Source organism: Cercospora beticola, chromosome 2 (assembly GCF_033473495.1).
Source record: "Cercospora beticola chromosome 2, complete sequence".
Taxonomy (NCBI): domain Eukaryota; kingdom Fungi; phylum Ascomycota; class Dothideomycetes; order Mycosphaerellales; family Mycosphaerellaceae; genus Cercospora; species Cercospora beticola.
In genome coordinates, this window is record NC_088936.1 from 4,634,709 (window position 1) to 4,653,456 (window position 18,748).

At 53.8% G+C, this 18,748-nt stretch overlaps 5 protein-coding genes across 5 annotated transcripts; 4 read left to right on the top strand and 1 right to left on the bottom strand.

Moving 5' to 3' along the window:
- Positions 1-961: 961 nt before the first annotated feature.
- RHO25_003769 (uncharacterized protein) lies at positions 962-5,027 on the top strand (the record flags this gene model as incomplete). The annotated part of the gene is made up of 3 exons (XM_023599253.2): positions 962-1,810; positions 1,863-3,949; positions 4,001-5,027. The coding sequence occupies 3 exons, from the start codon at positions 962-964 to the stop codon at positions 5,025-5,027; spliced, it is 3,963 nt and encodes a 1,320-aa protein (XP_023455687.1).
- Positions 5,028-6,985: 1,958 nt separating this feature from the next.
- RHO25_003770 (uncharacterized protein) lies at positions 6,986-8,575 on the top strand (the record flags this gene model as incomplete). Its single annotated transcript, XM_023599254.2, has 2 exons — positions 6,986-7,878; positions 7,927-8,575. The coding sequence occupies 2 exons, from the start codon at positions 6,986-6,988 to the stop codon at positions 8,573-8,575; spliced, it is 1,542 nt and encodes a 513-aa protein (XP_023455695.1).
- A 1,900-nt stretch (positions 8,576-10,475) lies between these two features.
- Positions 10,476-11,309, top strand: RHO25_003771 (uncharacterized protein; the record flags this gene model as incomplete). Its single annotated transcript, XM_023599255.2, has 1 exon — positions 10,476-11,309. The coding sequence occupies one exon, from the start codon at positions 10,476-10,478 to the stop codon at positions 11,307-11,309; it is 834 nt and encodes a 277-aa protein (XP_023455693.1).
- Positions 11,310-12,273: 964 nt separating this feature from the next.
- RHO25_003772 (uncharacterized protein) lies at positions 12,274-13,413 on the bottom strand (the record flags this gene model as incomplete). The annotated part of the gene is made up of 3 exons (XM_023599256.2): positions 12,274-12,747; positions 12,840-13,196; positions 13,375-13,413. The coding sequence occupies 3 exons, from the start codon at positions 13,411-13,413 to the stop codon at positions 12,274-12,276; spliced, it is 870 nt and encodes a 289-aa protein (XP_023455907.1).
- A 493-nt stretch (positions 13,414-13,906) lies between these two features.
- RHO25_003773 (uncharacterized protein) lies at positions 13,907-17,575 on the top strand (the record flags this gene model as incomplete). The annotated part of the gene is made up of 1 exon (XM_023599257.2): positions 13,907-17,575. One exon carries the CDS (start codon positions 13,907-13,909, stop codon positions 17,573-17,575), a length of 3,669 nt encoding a protein of 1,222 aa, XP_023455906.1.
- Positions 17,576-18,748: the final 1,173 nt, after the last annotated feature.

The following is an 18,748-nucleotide window of genomic DNA, read 5'->3' on the forward strand; positions in this document are numbered from 1 at the left end:
GCGTGCACGGCCGTGGCTGCTGCCGAAAGTCAGTCGTACTTGCGCGGGATGACGCTGGCGGCTGCCGTTTGTCACCTTTTCGCTTGCACACCCACACCTCGCCGCGATCAGCGCTCCTCTTGCTCCACAAGCAACAATCGCCGACGCGCTCGCCCTACTGGTGCTACTACTCATCATCATCATCACTTATTACGGGACACACACCGGCACGACCTGAACGCGCCGATACCGGCTTCACTGCACACGCCAGCCTCACCATCTGTGGTCTGCCCAGTGCTTGCTAGTCCGTAGCAGCGCGGCACTCGTACTGCCATGGCGAGCAGAGCATGGGTCTGTACCGCCGAACGACAGCCTTGTGGCCACTCACCCCTGCTCCATCTGATAATCTGATAACTTAAAAGTTAGGTCAGAGGTCCCCCTACGAGCCACTACGCTGCTTGGCTTGTAGGCGGTACTGCACCTGGAAGATCGTAGCGACATGCAGCTCCTATGCCGCTGAAGGCGCCGAATCCGAATGCATTCAGCCTGCCTCCGCAAAAGGCCCACTGGGTCATACGTGCTTCTTTCGAGGCCGCGTCGAAAATTATGGATCAGTACCAGTACCAGTACCGTCGTAGTCGCGCACACCCGGAGCACATTTCCTCATCTCCCTCCGGTGTGCGTGCAGTGATGCCAGGGTTACCTTGACCATCTTAGTGTCGTGCACGTTGCTGGACACAGGCCCGACTGCTAACGAAAAGTCACGCAACTAACGAGTCTTCACTACTGCTAGTCTCGAGGTGGCACCGGAATCGCACAGCCTGCAGCGGGCCTTTGCTCGGACCAGAGTCGTGCTACCCCGAAGCATGGCACATTCACAACGAGGAGGAGAGTGATCGATTTGTGCTGGCACGTACTATCTCCCCCCACCTGAGGGCGTCGACCTGCGACTTTCAGCCTTCCACAATCATCGTTCGTTAGCATGGGTCCTCCGCAAAGTGTTGGAAAGGGCGCGCCCCACGAGCCTTTGGATGTGCGTCGCTCTCGTACTGCATCGAACGCAAGTCAGAGCCGTGCGGCATCTCAAGAGCGAAGCATCTCTGTCGGCACCTCAGAGCCTTTGCCGGAGACGCAGGCAGCGCCCTTCGAAAATGCACGATTTCCAGCAAATCAAAGTCCGGCTGTGGGCTTCTCCAAAAAGATCTACGCTCAGTTGCTGGGTCTTAACCCATTTGAGAACTCATACTTGAGTCTTTACGACCCTCTGGAGGCGAAGAGTCACAAGGCTATTGCCATCGGAAGTGCCTTCTTCGCTGTTGTCGCTGGTATACCACTCCCCATCATCGCTTACATTTTCGGCAAAATCATCAACCAATTTCCACCGGCCGAGGATGCTCTCTACGATCGGTTGGTGCAATTAATCGGAGTGGCGGTCGGCTATTTCGTAGTCACGACAATCTACACCATCGGCTTTGGATTGACTGCGGAGAATGTCAGTATCAAGTTGCGACAGCAGCTGCTGAAATGCCTACTGCACCTGGACCAAGCCTATCTGGACACCCACGACATCGACGTCAATGGACTGCTTACCGAGAAGATGGATACCATCCAAGCGGGATGTTCGGAGAAAGTGGGCATCTTCATCCAAGCGATATCCTATTTCGTGGCTGCCTTTGTCGTCGGCTTCATGTTGGATGCCAGACTAACAGGCATCCTCCTCGCCTCTGTTGTGCCCGCGGTCACTTTAAGCTTCGCTATCTTATCGCCTGCAGTTTCGAAATGCAGTAAGGCTACCAACGAGAAGAACGAGCGAGCTAACGGGATCGTCGAGGTGCGTTGATACCACGTTGCACCTAAACTTTATGCATGCTGACATGATATAGAGCGCGCTTGGCGCCGTCCGAATCGTTCAAGCTTTTGACATGATCGAAGCTCTTTGCCAGAGACACATCGAATTTGTCGGGGAGGCGACTCATGCAAACCTCAAAAAGGCCGTTCTTGCGGCATTGCAAGCAGCACTGGTCTATTTCATCGCTTTCTCCACGAACGCGCTGGCGTTCTTCCTCGGCAGCCGGTCAGCAGATGGAGGAAATGCGGGAACTGTATATGCCGTCGTACTTCTGATCCTGGATGCCTCCTTTGTGGTCGGCCAGTTTGCACCGTTCCTGGAGATCTTTGCACGTGCTGCGGCAGCCAAGGCAGCAATTCAGAAGCTTCTCGACGAGAGCAATACCAGCGACAACACTGGCACGTATCGCAAGACAGATGTGAAGCCCAGCTTCGAAAGCTGCGACATTGAATTCCGAGGAGTTGAGTTTCAGTATCCCGCAAGACCAACCGTAAAGATATTGAAGGGCTTGAACTTACTCTTTAAAGCGGGCACGTTCACTTCTTTGGTAGGCACCAGCGGTGGCGGAAAGTCTACGATAGTGGCTTTGCTGTTGCGCATCTACGACTACTCTGGACGCATTGACATTGCTGGCAATGACCTCAAAGCCATCGACTCTGGGCACTTGCGTTCCCAAGTTGCGGTCCTGGATCAAGATAACATCTTGTTCTCTGGAACCATCTTCGAGAACGTTTGTTACGGACTTTTGGGTCAAGACGTCACCGAAGAGGAGAAAGCAAAGCGTTGCGATCAGGCACTCAGGGACGCAAACGTGGATTTTCTGAAGAAGCTACCTCAAGGCGTCCACACTCGCCTTGGAAACGAGATCCAGCTCTCTGGTGGTCAGCGGCAGAGAGTCTGCTTAGCACGAGCCTTGATCAAACGACCTTCTGTTCTCATTCTGGATGAGCCGACTGCTGCACTCGATGCAAGGTCCGAAGTTGCAGTCGTGGAGGCTGTAAAGAATGTCGCCGCCACTGGAGTGACTGTCATCATGATCGCCCACCGCCTGTCAACAACACTCGACTCGGACACGGTTGCAGTCATCAGTGATGGCCAAGTCGTCGAACAAGGAGCGCCACGCGAGCTCGCTTCGCGTGAAGACTCTGTTTTCCGCGGCCTACTGGATGCTCAGAACACGAACTTCAGCGATGCCGAGGAATCTCCTGTAGAGGAAAGCACATTTGGCTTGCACAGAACCAGGTCATCATATCTGGTTGGGTCTGCAGAGTCAGAGGCTACTGAAGAGACTGATTCGGATGATGCTAAAGCGAAGATGAGTCTTTGGAACATTGCGAAGCGCATTGGAAGACTCGCCAAGAAAGACAGCTTGCTGGCCGTGGTTGGCATTATTGCCAGCATAGTCAGCGGCGGCATTCTCCTGGGACAAGCTGTTGTTTTTGGAAACTTGATCGAATTGCTGAACACTGGCCCGAGCAACCCCAACTACTACGATCGGGCAGATCTATTCTGCCTCATCTTCTTCATACTGGCTTTGGTGGCCTTGACATCGTATTTGGCCAGTGGCAGCATATTCGGTGCAGTGTCGTCCAGGATCACTGCTTCGATGCAGACGCGGCTCTTGAAGCATATCTTACACCTCGACATGCAGTGGTTCTCCGAATCCGGCCATTCTGTGCAGCAACTCATGTCGAAATTCACAAAAGATCCAGGCGACCTTTCTGCTTTGGGTGGTGTGGCACTCGGAGCAATCTTTACCATCTTCACCTCCGTCATTGGTGGCATCATTTTGTCGCACATTGTTGCTTGGAAAATTGCACTGGTCCTCCTCGCTGCCGTGCCTGTGATGCTTATCGCAGGCTGGGCACGACTACGCCTGCTCACCGCTTCCGAGAATGAGCATAGGGAAGCATATACAGATGCCACAGCACTCGCCGCGGAAGCCTGCCGCAACCGTCGTGCCGTGACTGCCTTATGCCTCGAGCAACATCTGATCGACCAATATCGTACTTCCCTCATGACACCCTTCAAGAAGCTGCGGAACTTCGTGTACTATGCCAACACATTGCTCGCATTTTGCTTCTCGGTTACTTACTTTGTCTATGCTTTGGCATACTGGTGGTAAGTACAGTCTCGCCCAACCTCCATTAACCTTTCTAACCATAAGCTTAGGGGAGCGCGCAACGTCAGGAACGGCACATACAGTACGACTGATTTCTTCATCGTACTCCCAGCTCTCCTGTTCTCGGCGCAGTCTGCTGGTCACTTCTTCAGTCTCAGTCCCGAAATTGCACGCGCGAAGACTGCATCTCGAAGCATATTCACACTGCTAGACTGTCAACCAAGTATTATGCGAACAGAAGCTCAGTATGCAGCCCTGAAGTCCCCAACGACACCATCGCTTTCGGACAGCAGTCCCAGCAAGTCGATGGAGCTTGGGCCGAACGAGAAATACGCACAGAAGCTCGAGTTCAAGAACGTGACCTTGATGTATCCCAACACATCCAAACCATCGCTGAGCGACATCAACTTCACCATCAGCCCGGGACAAACCGTTGCATTTGTTGGTCCCTCAGGAGCTGGCAAATCTTCTGCAATGGCTCTGATTGAGCGCTTCTACGATGTCACGGAAGGTGCGCTCCTGTTCGACGGCCAAGATGTGCGAGACATGGACGTTCGCACATTACGCAGCTGCATGGGATTGGTATCTCAAGAACCCGACCTCTTCACAGGATCGATCGCGTACAACGTCAAATTGGGAGCGCCTCCCGGCGTCACCATCACAGATCGGGATGCGGAAGCCGTGTGCAAGAAGTGCGGCCTCCACGACTTCATCACTAGTCTGCCAGATGGCTATAACACAGAGTGTGGATCGAGCAGCTCTTCTCGGCTAAGCGGAGGCCAGAAACAACGACTGGCAATCGCGCGAGCACTGGTGCGCAACCCAGAGGTTCTCCTGCTTGATGAGCCTACATCGGCGCTCGATGCTCACAGCGAAGCACATGTACAAGAATCCCTGAACGAGGCCGCCAAAGGACGCACAACAATCATCGTCGCACATCGATTGGCATCGATCCAGCACGCCGACCAGATATTCGTTTTCGACCAGGGGAAGCTCGTAGCTCAGGGTACGCATGCGGAGCTCGTGCGCCAAGGTGGACTGTATGCTACCATGGCCAAGACACAGGCTCTCGTTTGATGTGCAGCTCTAGTCTGCAGATTTTAGCATGGCTTTGGGGCCACTTTGGTGTCGCACTACTCTTTCGGTTGTAGGCATGGGGTCTGGCGTTTGGCACCAACGAAAAAAGTTTTTATCTGATCCGACATGTCGCCCACTTGGCGAATGGTCTAGAAAACAGTAGCGCACAATGGAGGTTCTCCCGGATCGTCGACCTAGAAAACAGTAGCGCACAATGGAAGTTCTCCCGGTTCATCAGCAAGGCGAGATGCCCGTGGTGCGTGGATGCATTACGATCGCTACTTTGTCCGAAACATCGTACACGTGAGACACTCAGTCGCATTACGCGGTACATAGCTCTGGGTCGTACGATGCAGGGCAACAGCCACATGAGCGCCCGACCTCGGCACTTGGATGGCATCCACAATATTGTGCACCTGCGAGACATTCAGTCGGAATATTCGATAGCCTTGCTAAGGGCGCTTTGACGGCTATTTCCGGTAGAACATACGATTCACCTGGAGCTATGGACTCGGGACTTCACCGAGCAGACTGACTACAGCATGGCTGGGTAAACGACAACAATGTTGTTTCCTACAGGAGCTACACTTGCAATAGCGGGTTTTTGCCATCGTTCATAATTCATGATCATTGTCACTACGGACCAAGACTTGCCAGGAAGCGGAGCAAATTTCCCCTCACAGTCTAGATCTTCCAAAACCCATGTCAAGAAATCCTGTTAGCGCAGAACGGCTTCGGATCAGATAAGTCTAACGCGACCACAGCCCACCCAGTCCAGCCTTCTCGCTTCGCTTAGGGGCCCAAGGTGTTGACAAAAGTACTGATTGTCATTTATCACCCAATCGTGGTGGGTCCATTTTTGAATCTCGTCGGCAGGCCACAAAAGCGATATGGACTTGATCGCTACAGTAACCTCTATCTACTGTGCAGGTCTTAGGACTATACACGTCGTGTCACGCCTTCAGGGTAGGGGTAGAGAACTGTGTTTCCTGATGAGAAATTGCCAAATTGGGCTTAGCCGAGATTACTACTTTTGCCAGCCTCTCTGGAGCCCGCTCAGCACACGAACAACGCCCCGTTCTCTTGAATGATCCCTGCATGCATCATCATCTCTGAAGATCCTCGTCCTGCATGCGCGTTCTGCCTGCGACAAATGACGCTAAGCAAGCGCCGCAACGTCACGAACGGCCAGTCGTGATTGGAGCTCATGCAACAGGAAAAGAAAAAAAAATTAAGCCGGTGCGTAGACGGCGTGGAGTCACTACTGTACGGCTGGCGTGCGCTGACGGAATGGGCTTGCAGGCAGGGTGGCAGAAAACGGCCTTTCCCTTGCAAACTTGTCCCTTCTTTTGCGCCATCCGCTCATCCTCCACCCCTCCTGCTGGTTTTCCTCGGGCGCGCTCGGCGACACAAGACAGCACAGATGATCAGATTAGATTGTATTGTGGGAACAGGATCATCTTGATCCGGAGAATCTCCGCCCGCCGCGTGGGCAAAATGTATGTCACTCGAGTTACGCCATAGACTTTTTTTGTTTGGTTCGAAACAAACGAACGAACCGACGGGGGCTTGTTGCTGCGTGTGTCTGCCCACGTCCGCTCGATCTCAGCTCACGGATCTGCTGAGCATTACTACTGCGGCCCTCACTCATCCCTTCGTCGGCTCTTTCTTGTACCTGCCGGTTTCGGGCGTGCTAGTAAACCGAAAGGTCCTGGCAACTTACCTTGGCCCCATACTGAAGCAAGCCCCGAGCTGCGTGCTTTGGAATAGGCGTGGGAGGAGAAAGTCAATCTATTACTAGAGGAAAGCGAGAGCACTCTTTCCCTTGACAAGTTGAAGTACCTTTTTTTGTGGCACATCGTACCCATCTTTTATCCTTCCTTGTCTTGTCTGTCATCAACCACCAGCATCACACTTGTTTGTCTGGTCCACTCAAACAATCGAAGACACTTTCCACTATGGCACCACATTCACTGCTGGACGACATGTCGTCTTCTCCACACTCGGAGAACTCAACGGCCATCACCTCGCCTGACGACATGTTCAGCATGGTCAACGGCATCAAGCGATCGAATCTGCATCGATATGGCGACGATGAAGTGCAAGATCTCGTGTGCTGTGGTTTCGGCCCCGCGTCTCTCGCAATTGCTGTCGCTCTCCACGACAGCCTGGAGCTGAACGACACTAGGCTATCGACTCGTGCTCCGCGTGTGCGCTTCCTGGAAAAGCAGCACAAGTTCGCATGGCACGCTGGTATGCTGTTGCCAGGCGCGAAAATGCAAATCACCTTCCTCAAGGATATGGCAACTCTCCGAAACCCGCGAAGCGAGTTCACTTTTTTGAACTACCTGCACAGCAACGACCGGTTAGTGACATTCACCAACCTGAACACATTCCTGCCTCAGCGGATAGAGTACGAAGACTACATGCGTTGGTGTGCAGAGCACTTCAACAACGTCGTCGACTATAGCCAGAATGTGGACACTGTTACTGCTGGCCCACGGAATTCGAGGACGGGCGCTGTAGAGTACTTCAACGTGCAATCGACAAACACCCAGACTGGCGAACGACAGTCGCTCAAGGCCAGGCATGTCGTCATTGCCGCGGGAGGTCGACCCAACATCCCGCGATCGCTTCCACAGAACCACCCGAGAGTGATCCACTCTTCGCAATATGCCACACATATCAACAAGATCTTTGCAGAGGGCTCAAGACCGAGGAGGATTGCCGTTATTGGAGGCGGACAGAGTGCTGCTGAGTGCTGGCATGATGTGCCCACACGTTTCCCAGGAACGCAATCCGTGCTACTGATTCGAGGTGCGGCCTTGAAGCCCAGTGATGACTCGCCTTTGTAAGTCCTACTATGAGAAATTCGTTTGCACGTACTGACTAGGCATAGTGTCAACGAAGTATTCAACCCAGACCGAGTGGACCACGTCTTCTCCCAGGATCCACACATTCGCGCAAATGCTCTGGCCATGGACAAAGCGACCAACTACGGTGTCGTCCGAATCGAATTGCTTGAGCACATTTACAATGAAATGTACACATACCGCCTCAAGGGTATCGCAGAAGAGGACTGGCCACAGAGAATCCAGCCCCACCGGGAAGTCACTGGCCTGCGGGATATCACGGTCGATGGCAAGCCGGCCGTCGAGCTGCAGATCCAGAACAACTCTGGTCTGTACCAACACCACAGGAATGTTGGCACCGAGACATTGGAGGTTGATCTGGTCGTCGTGGCCAGCGGTTACAAGCGTGACTCGCACAAGGACATGCTGAAGGAAGTCCGCGGTCTCATGCGGGGCGGCGACGCCGAGGACAACGACTGGACTGTCAAGCGTGACTACGCTGTTGAGTTCGAGGAGGGAGCTGTCGACCCAGGCGCTGGCGTCTGGCTGCAAGGTTGCAATGAGAAGACACATGGTCTCTCTGATACGCTCCTCTCCATTCTTGCGGTGCGTGGTGGAGAGATGGTTGAGAACATCTTCGGCTACTCACCTGTTGCGAATGAGAAGCACATGGAGACTTCTTTGAAGCTGAGATGATTTGACGATGATATTGCGGGATGTTTTTCAAGTTAGACTCGCGGGTCTCTTCCCTGTAGCATGATTCCCCCGAAGCTTGGGTGATGGTTGGTATAAAATGGGTTCTTCGCAGCGATAATGCCACTTTATCTTGCACAAAGGTTGCCTTTCTTCTCTCATTTCACTCTTTTGTTCCAGTTCAGTCTGGCGTGTTCATATGTCTCGAGCCAACATGCAGCGTCCGTGCGATGAGTGCTCTTCGGGAGCCTGCTGCTTACTTTCTCGATTCTGCTGATCAAGACGATCGATACCCGGCTCGACCAGTCCTGTCGCGTGGTGTCACACGTTGATCAAACCTAGTTGTCAGCAACGTGGCGTGCGTGGGAGACATGCGCAATCAAAGGAATGTCGTTCAAACTTCAGCTGGGGTGTAGTCAGCTCGCAGAATGTGGTCCCGTTGATCTCCTAGATCCGACGATATGATAAGATTGCTGATCACGACCCCAGTCGAACGTGTGTTGCTTGTCTTGCTTGGGAACTGCGAACAGTCCAGGTACTGCTTGCATGGCGATGTCGGCGGCATTGTGCTCGCTCGTGTTGTGTTCCTGGTTGATTTCTTCAGAGTGAGGCTTCTTGTGAAACATTATTAATAATTCCCGGCCAGTGAGTCGGTTGGAGAAATCTCTCGTTGCAAGTGGCGTCTGCGATATGTTTTCCGCTTGCTATGCTCGCGCACGTTATGTAGCCACTCTGCGCATCAGTCTTGCCGTTCAGCAAGAGACGTGGCGTGTGGTAGATGGATGTTGTGTAGTGTTGTTGGTTAGGCAGAAGGAAGGAGAGGAGGACACGCCAAGACAAAATCACCTACCGTGACTGCTGGCTGCATCTCCGCTACCTCGCTCCGCTCCGCTGCCTCGTTGCTCGTCAAAACTCTCCAACAGCCTTCACGGCAGCTTGCTTGCGAGTTGCTGTCTCCGATACATCGCCCTCGTTGACACGTTCACTCCTGCCAATGCAAGCACACAGGCCGCAACGTGTGATTCACTCACGCATCGTGCACGGCGTCCTGGAACGCGAAGACGTCGCGATAGCAACTCTTCGTCATGTGCCGAGCACAGTATGACAGCCTTCACGGCGTAGCTTTGGCATTCTGATGGTCGATTTTGTATTCCCGGTTTTTCCTGTGCGCTGGCCCTCGCTTACACTTCTGTCCGCAGGACAAGACACCCTCTTCCTCTCCTCTGCAACCTCGAATCAGGCAGCGTCGGTCCTGCTGCCTTGCGATCGGAGGAAAACGCTACGCAGCCCACCAGATTCCTTGCACGATGAGCAGGTGGTGCATTAGAGGTGGATCCCGCAAGAGGCAGAAGGGTGTCGTGGGGGTTTGGTTGGTGTCAGCACTTTTGCGCGAGACATGACAGGCTGCAAAAGCTGTGAACAACCACATGCACCACGCGGCGCATGCATCGAACTGCACCGCATCCAGGCGGGTGTTGCGCTCGTGGCTGGCGAAGCATCGCCTCGTGGCGTGGCCAAGTCCATTGAGAGAATTGCGGAGCGCTTGGTCAGACGATGACCTCGGCAGCTCATAGGCTGAGAGGCCATACAGACACTGCAACCCACCGTCGCTTGTTGCGCTTGCCCGCTAGCGCAATGCTGCCCACATCACGAGGAGCAGAGAACGACAGCTCACCACATCCACATCCTCTTACACCTCTTCGCACGCCCTGCTCCAGGCCGCGCGATATGGTGTTTGCGCCCTCCCGACTGTGCTGAGACGCTGCGACTTCTCCGGGTATCCTGCTGAAGCAAGAGCGTCAGAAACACGAATTGCCAGCCACTTGGCATCCAGTCAGCCGGCGAATCGCACGTGCAGATCGCAAGCACAAATTTGAGCTACCGTGACAGCTGCACCGAAGACATGGCAGCAGCGACCGCCACCCTCGACACTGGGGAATTACTCGAGCTCATCTTGCTCAATTTGGACACCAAAACCCTGCTACTCTCCCAGCGCGTCGATAGGAGATGGCACTATATCATCCGGCACAGCAAAATGCTGCAAAAGAAACTCTTCCTGCTGCCGACCAATTCTTTTGACGAGATCCTGGAATTGGGACTGCTGGATGCCTCCAAGTCGGAGAGATACAACATTCTGGACGCGACCTCGCAACGTAGCAAGCAGTTCTTAGAACAAGTCGTCATCCTGAATGATCTCCTATTCGACACAACGAGAGAATGGAAGCTCAGGAGTGTGGCATTCGCTGATCCGGCCACAAGGAGCGGAACCTTCATCCCATCGTGGCAGAGAATGTTGCTCACTCAGCCTCCGCCCAGCACGGGCAGAGGAGATGTCATGTTCTGGTTCGAAGACTCGCATGACAATGACGAGCTTTGTGAGGGCGTCAACACTCTCGGAGACATGATGCAAAAGATCTATGTTAAGGAAGCCAGCTTACCAGGCTTCGACGTCGACTGGCAGTCTGCCGCTGTGCGGCCTGTCAAGCACGCTGTCGACGGCACGTATTATATGAAGCTCATGGTACAACGCCAGAAGGATGCTGTCAAGCTTCCGGTGAAGAAGGTCCCTTCGTTGACTGATGTCCGGAAGGCTGCGGAGCTCACGACTCGCTTCGAGAACCGCTTCCAGGATGATTTTTTCGTCGACGATGAATTCGATAACGTGCAGACGACAGCAGCGACGCATGACGACGCGAGCTGGCCCTCTGATCAGGGCGCAGAGTTTGCAAACCTTTGACGACAGTTGTGAAGCCCAGCTTTTATTCTTCAGAGGCGACCTCTGACCCTCAGCTCGCCCCTTGTTCCCTCCGACACGCAACGCCTTGAGAGTGAGCCTGCATTGGTGACGGCTGCGCAACTCTAGGTGTCATCGGACGTGATTCGTGTTGATGTCAACGCTGCCGCGGTCCGCAACCTGGTGCAAGTTTATCTCTCGCTCGATGTCGCTGTCGCCAATTGACGAGCAGCTGGTCACATCGGAGCTCATGCCACAGTGCCTGGTTTGCACGCCGAGACGCGATCAAGTCTGCAATGCGCGTCGTGGACGTGACTAGCGACGGCATGAAACCAAAGGGCAACGGAGCAGCCATGGATCTCATGCGGCCAGCTTCGACTGTATGGGCTTGATCGAAGACAGCACTACCGCACACCTTTCAGCATCGACAGCCTACCAGCAGACGCGCTCGAGCATTGACACGAGCGCTTCAGCAGGGCACCCAACAGGCATGTCCACCGAAACTCAAAGTCCGCAGCACGGTGGCACTCCTCACACTCCCGCCACGCCTCGATGCTGAACAATATTCTCCACGCGCGGAGTGCCAACAAACATTGAAATAGATCTATTGCATTGTCACCTGCCCTCCAATGCAAAAGGGCTTTACCTGCCCAGTGCCAGGCAGCGAATTTCGAGCGCACAGCCAGAGCTCAAGGAAAGCCCCCCTCTTGGGGGCAGACTGTGCTTGTGCACACAGGGACTGACATGGCTTGTGTCTGGTCTGGTAGCAACTCAAGTCTGCTCGAGACACATGCAGAGGGGGAGGAGACTGAGAAGCTAGTGGAAGAGAGCCGCAAGCCCCAAACACAACAGCCGCATCTATCACACAAACAGCCATGTAGAGCCACCAGACACAAACCCAGATTTGACATACTGAGACCACGAAATTATTGACACGTCGAGAATGGAGCACATTTTCATTTCCCGTCTAATATGTGTAGAAGCCTTTTCCACTCTTCTTACCCAGCCATCCCGCATCCACCATCTGCCTTAGCCTGACAGACGGTCGGTACTTGCTATCCCCAAGCTGCGTATGCAATACCTCCATGATTGCCAAACAGGTGTCCAAACCGATGAAGTCCGCCAATTGCAGTGGGCCCATGGGGACGTTAGTCCCGTTCTTCATGATGCTGTCAATGCTCTCCTCGTCTCCGACACCGGTCTCAAGGCAAATAATAGCTTCATTGATGTACGGCATCAAGATGCGATTGGCGAGGAAGCCGGGAGAATCGGCAGAGATGGAAGGGATTTTGCCCATGCGTTTGCAGAACTCAATGGCGGTGGCGAGCGTGGCGGGGGAGGTTTGGAGGCCCGAGATGATTTCAACGCCCTTCTGCACTGGGACAGGATTCATAAAGTGCGTGGACACGACGCGGGAAGAGGCGCTGAGGTCGGTGGGATCCTATCAGAGGAAAGGTATTTAGCATGACGGTGCATGTACTGCGGTTCGCATTCTGCAAGTTCATCTGATAATGTAGGGTGACGTGTACGTACTGTGGTGGTGGCAGCGGCGATCCGAGTAATCGAAATGGAAGACGTGTTAGTGGCCAGGATGGCATGCGCGGGACATGTGGCGGCAAGTTGTGCAAAGATCTTGGTTTTGAGGTCGACGATCTCAGGCACGGCCTCGATGACCATGTCGACGTTGCTCAGGTCGTTCATGCTGGTGCTGCCGGTGAGACGCCCTCGTATAGCATCTGCATCCTCCTGGGATAGCTTCTGCTTGGAGACATCTTTGCTGAGCAGCTTGTCGGCAAACGAAAGCCCCTTGTCGAGGGATTTCTGGGAGTTGTCGACGAGAGTGACGGGAACGCCTGCAGCACGGGCAGCCACCAGAGCGATTCCCAGGCCCTACAATCACGGCTGATCATCAGTCAGCTGCATTACAGTCGATATGATAGGCGGAGCGGCAGGCATACCATCTGGCCAGCACCTGCATGGCATTAGTCTATGATCCTCTCTCGTCGCTCACGACATGGGAGACTTGCCTATCACTCCGAGCCGGTTTACTGTAGCCGCTTCAGCTAACGCCGCGGGAGTGTGCGACAAGGAGCGCCGGTGGAGGCATGTTGGCAATACGAGCCTGGCCGAGACGTGGGGAGCGAGACGTCTCGTCAGCATCATCATGGGCGCGAACGGAAGGGCGAGAGGAGATTGATGAAAGCGTGGGAGAGTAAAGTGCAAAACAATGTGATGTAGCTTCTCGGCTTAGCAGAGCTCGATTGCCGAGGGGCCCAGGGATCAAAGTATCGTCGGCTACAATGCGAGTGTGCAGTGCAGTGCGCAGCGCCATGCAACTGTGTGCACGAGCACGCGAGCTGTCAGATGCAACGTTGCATGTGATGAAGATGCAGTTCCAGCAAATGCAGGCAAATGTCCGAATGGTGAGAGCAGAGCAGAGTGTCGCAGAGCATGGCTTGTGCCTGAGGCAGGAGTACTGGCGCCAAGCTCGGCTCGGCCCGATCCGTCCCCGCTCCACCTGCTGCACGCGCGAGCCAGACGCGTCTCCGGCAAGAACGCGTTCGCGCTGGCTTCACGTAGAGAGAATGTAGAACGCCAACATGGACCCATTCGAAAAGAGCACGACGGTCGACGTCGAGGTGCGCGCCTATGTCACCTCGCTCGTCAACGCTGTCGGTGGTCGCTCCACTTACGACGACAGCTACAGCGTGGGAGACGATGCCGTTGCCGTGCTCAAGGACTTGCAACGATGGCTACGATTATACGACGAGAAGACCAACCGACACGATGTGAAGCGCGTGCTGGCTGAGGCGAACTTGGTCAAGGGAGATCTGTTGGAGATCCTTGCCCTGTGGCCCGAAGATGCGCAGGAGAATAAGCACAAGGCCAAGTTGGCGCTGGCATGTCTGGAACTACTGGTGCCCTTGACATGGCCGCTGCAGTTGGACGAGGAGAAAGCGACAGTCAACCATCATCGGCATGTTCCATACTTGCAGCTCGCGCAGGTGGGCTACAAGAGGGCTGTGCTACAATTCGAGGATGCAAAGGTCTTGAGGACTGTGGTGCGGACTGCCTTGCCAGCCATGGCCACAACGAGGAGGGAGAGGAGCAAGAGGGACGAAGGCATCATCAAGCTAATGATGTACTTCTTCCGGAATATGGCTATGATCACACAACCACAACACCTCCCCTCGCAAGGAGACGAAAACGACATCAGCCGCTCCGCCACGATCGAGGCTTTCCAGGAGCAGGACGTATTCAATGTGCTGCTGACAGTCGGCTCGGGAACGGGAGATGAGTTTCAAGAGCAAGACGTGATTCTGTTGGAGGTTCTTTTCCATCTCCTGAAAGGTGTTGACGCGAGGAAATTATTCATGAAAAGAGAGCAGGTAAACACCGAAGAGACGACAGAGCTCAAGAACCTGCTGCAAAAAGAGAAGGCAATGTTGGATAGCTACAAGAGACATGCTCCGACCAGACACAACCGATTTGGAACCATGATCTGGGTGAAGCGCGAGGATGAGAAGCTGTCAACAGTGTCAGGACAGACGAGTATGACGAACGAGACCGATACGCTACGACACATGGATGCGAGCAAGAAATGGGACAAGCCACTGTACCGTGGCAAGCTCGCGCAAGAGTTTGATGAGAACTCGGAGTTTGGCATGCGAGTGGATCTGTCAGACAACTCCCGGAAGCATTTGAGAGCGTTTGTTGGAGATTTCTTGGACTCATCATTCAACCCGCTGTTCTCTTCACTGCGGAAAGCCATTGAGCGCGAAGCAGACCGAGTACAGAGCATGCACAACAAACAGTACTTCTACCTAATATCATGGTTCCTCAATGCGGAAGCAGCCCGCCGGGATCAATCGCGTAGAGAAGGTTCCTGGAACGCAGATCGCGCGACACAAGTAGGTCCAGAGGACAACACGTTCGCCTATATCGCGGCAGTGCTTGATCAGGAGACCTTTGTCCTGCTCAACAGGCAGATGCAGGAGGCATTCGATAACAAGAGTTGGCAGGATTTGCATGCTACACTTCTTTGTTTCACGCAGATATTGCTCACCGTGCAGAACATGGCGGAAAGCAAGGATGAAGAGGATCAGGAGATCGCCGAAAATATTCAGAACCGCATTTTCTATGAAGAGTCGACGCATGATCGAATCGTGCAAATCCTCCGTGGTTACACGCATCAAGGATTCGCCTACCTCGATGCTGTTACAGAATGTGTGCATGTCTTCGTCCGGATGCTTGAGCGGTACAGCAAGCAGAATGTTGATATGCAGATCCGATCGAAACGAAGAGCGAGAAAGAAGAAGCAGCAACAGACGAATGGTGAAGCCGGCGACGACGCTGAAGAAGCGGCAGAAGATGCTCGCGAAGTGGCCCGAACAGTGTCGGAAAGGAAATTCGACTTTGCGAAATACTCGGCCAAATTCCTGTCGCAGCCTTGCGTCAACACCTTCAACTCCTTCACGCAATACTACCGTGACCTCACGCCGGTACAGCTGAAGCGAGCTCATCGATACTTCTACCGCTTGGCTTTCAAGCATGAGCTGGCCGTGCTGCTATTTCGAGTTGATATCCTTGCCCTTTTCCACAAGCTGATCAAAGGGCCAGAAGGACTTGATTCGGCTATGGAAGGGTACAGAGATTGGGAGCAGCTCGTGCAACAGGTCTTTCGTCGATGTATCAAATGGGTAGATAGAGAGACTACTGGGCAAGGTTGGCGGGAGGCTTGCATCGTGGAGATGCTTTTCAGCAAAATTCCAAACACACTGTTCTACCTGCAGAACGGCTACGAGCAGGTGGTTGAGAAACGACCACCGCGACCCCCAGCTGAGCTTGAGATCAAGCCGTCTGTGGCTGCGGAGCAACGAATCGCTATTGCCACATCTCTTCTGATCGAACAGGCTAAGGCTGAAGATCTTGACTGGGTGAAGAAGCAGCTGCAAAATGCGGCAGATGAGCGACAGTCTTGGGAAGACGATCAAGCAGCACGCATGGGCCTGGTTAGTCTGGAGGATCGAGCGGAAGCTGCAGCCGATGCGCCCGAGCCAGAGGCAGCGCCCACAATCTTTGCGACGCCCGACAATGAGGAGCGAAAGGCTGCTCTGTTCAAGGACAAGCACCTCCGACTTCTGCTGACCACCCTCGGGTTCCAACGACTGGGTCTTGCGGACGATGCGGAAGCCGCCTGGATCATTCCTTCCGAACTCTCAGCCTCGCAGCTCAACGATGCACTGAATCAAATCAAAAAAGCTGAGTTCGATCCTCCGACATTCGAGGACGACAAGACTGCTGCAGACCTTGTTCGATCGAAGGCAGCCGGGAGAAGAGGTGCCACATTTAACGATAACGACTCTGACACCGATGCTAGCGGCAGTGGTGGGGACATCGATGAAGCAATGTTCCCGCCAAACCTAAAAGAGAAACGGAAGCGCAAAGACGATGACGAGAAGCCTACGAAGAGAAGAAAGAGGAATGCAGTGGAAAGGACTGAAGAAGAGCTTGACGATTTGAGAAGAGCGCGAGATCAGAAGGAACGGGAGAAGAACGCAAAGATCAAATCAAAACTCTTCATCACGGAGTCTGACGACGAGAGTGATGCCGAAGCCGATGCGGAGTTCTTCAGACTGGAAGAGCAGAGAAGACAGAAGACTGCTGGCGTCATCCGCAACGCACTTTTGAAACAGATGGACGATGCTGGGGACGAAGCAGAGAGACAGGTCGATGACATGCAAAAGGGAAAGAAAACAAAGCAGTCGGCTAAGACAGTGGCAAAGAAGGCGGCGAAGAAGGCGAAAAAGACTTCCAAATTCGTTGACAGCGGCGATGAAGATCAAATCATGATCGATGCTGGGGACCAAAGCAGCGACGACGCAGCAGAGGCAATAGTGCCACGGAGACGGTCCAGGAAATCCTCACCTCTTGGTGTCGAATCGAGCGATGACGACGATGAATCGGCTCTGGCCCCAAGAAACAGACAGGAACGCTCCAAGCAGTCCTCGCCAATCGAGCTCTCTGATGATCACGACTCCTCTCCTCTACCATCGGACATGGAAGATGAAATGGACAGGTCTCATCGTCCGCCGCAGAAGCAGAAAAATCTGCCCTTGAAAGAAGTGTCGGCGAACAAGTCGTCTGCGAGGATTGTAGATAGTGACGATGACGAGGAGGAGCAGGATCCTGTCGTGTTGGCGAAACCTGCTGTATCGAGGCGAAATGTTCGGGCGGGATTCATTATTGACGATAGTGATGATGAGTAGGATTTATTTATGAATGACCAGCACTGTTTGATAGGTTACTGCACGGATGACCGTACGCGGCTCCATCAGTTGCTCTTTGCATGAAGTAGGATAATGAATCTGTGGTGCTAGGGCATACAATAGCTGCCACTTCCTCCAGCCAGCACAGCATTCTTGGCATCAATCGCAGCTGCTTTCCTCTTTCCTCGCCTTGTCCTCTTAAGAACTGCGCGGCATATTTTTCCTTCTCAAAGCTGGAACCTTTCTCGCGGCAATGGGATGCCGTCATGCTCGACGCACTGTCCTTGGAGCCATGCAGACAAAGTCCAGCTCCGACAACTGGGGAACGACAGAGCACATTGGTCTGTCATAGCCCAGGCCGTCTGCTGACGCTATTGTCTTGCCCGCCGCAACCCCAGTATTTGCCTCGTCTTGACTAGTCATAGTCATCTTCGGGCGGAATGAGATGAAAGAAGTACATCTTATCCTCGTGCTCATCATCACATAACATGGCCAAGACTTCGGTGTGGCCTCTGAGCAGGCTTTCCCCCATTTCGGGACCGACAATGGCAAAGAGGCAAAAGACTGAAACTAGTACTTTATGTTAGCAATGATGGGTTCGAGACAGAAAATATGCGATCCTGGTGATTACCAAATGACAGGATGAACATCGTCGCTAGCGCCGCTACTACCACGGTGAGATCGTTGCCGCGAACCCCATCTTCGAGATACCGTGTGTGCCCTTGTGGTTGAGCTGGTCGACGTCAGGCGGACTGGCAGGCAGTGCTGCACGGGCAAAGGGGTCTCGCGCCTGGTGTCCTGTAGAAATATCTCGATTGACGACCGGTTCTGCGTTTGGGCTATCGCTATCGTCAGGCGCCCTCTCCGCAATTACTTCAGCTGGCAGATGCTCCTTCTCTCGCGTGGAGCACCTGCTCGTGCTCTTCAGCCGTGAGTCGTTGCCTCAGGAATCTGCGTCAGGCGCGATGGTCGCCGCCGCCCGAGCTAGACACTACAACACGCTAGTTTGCTTTCCGGTGAATTCCTCCACTGAATTCACGCACGCCGCAGACCCTTCTTTGGTCGCTCTTTGCCATCCAGATGGATCGCGACTGCCAGTCCTATCCGCCATGTTGTCGCGTTGAACCGGCTCTCATCGGATCCGAGGCGAGCCTGCCTTTCGGTCCAACTTTG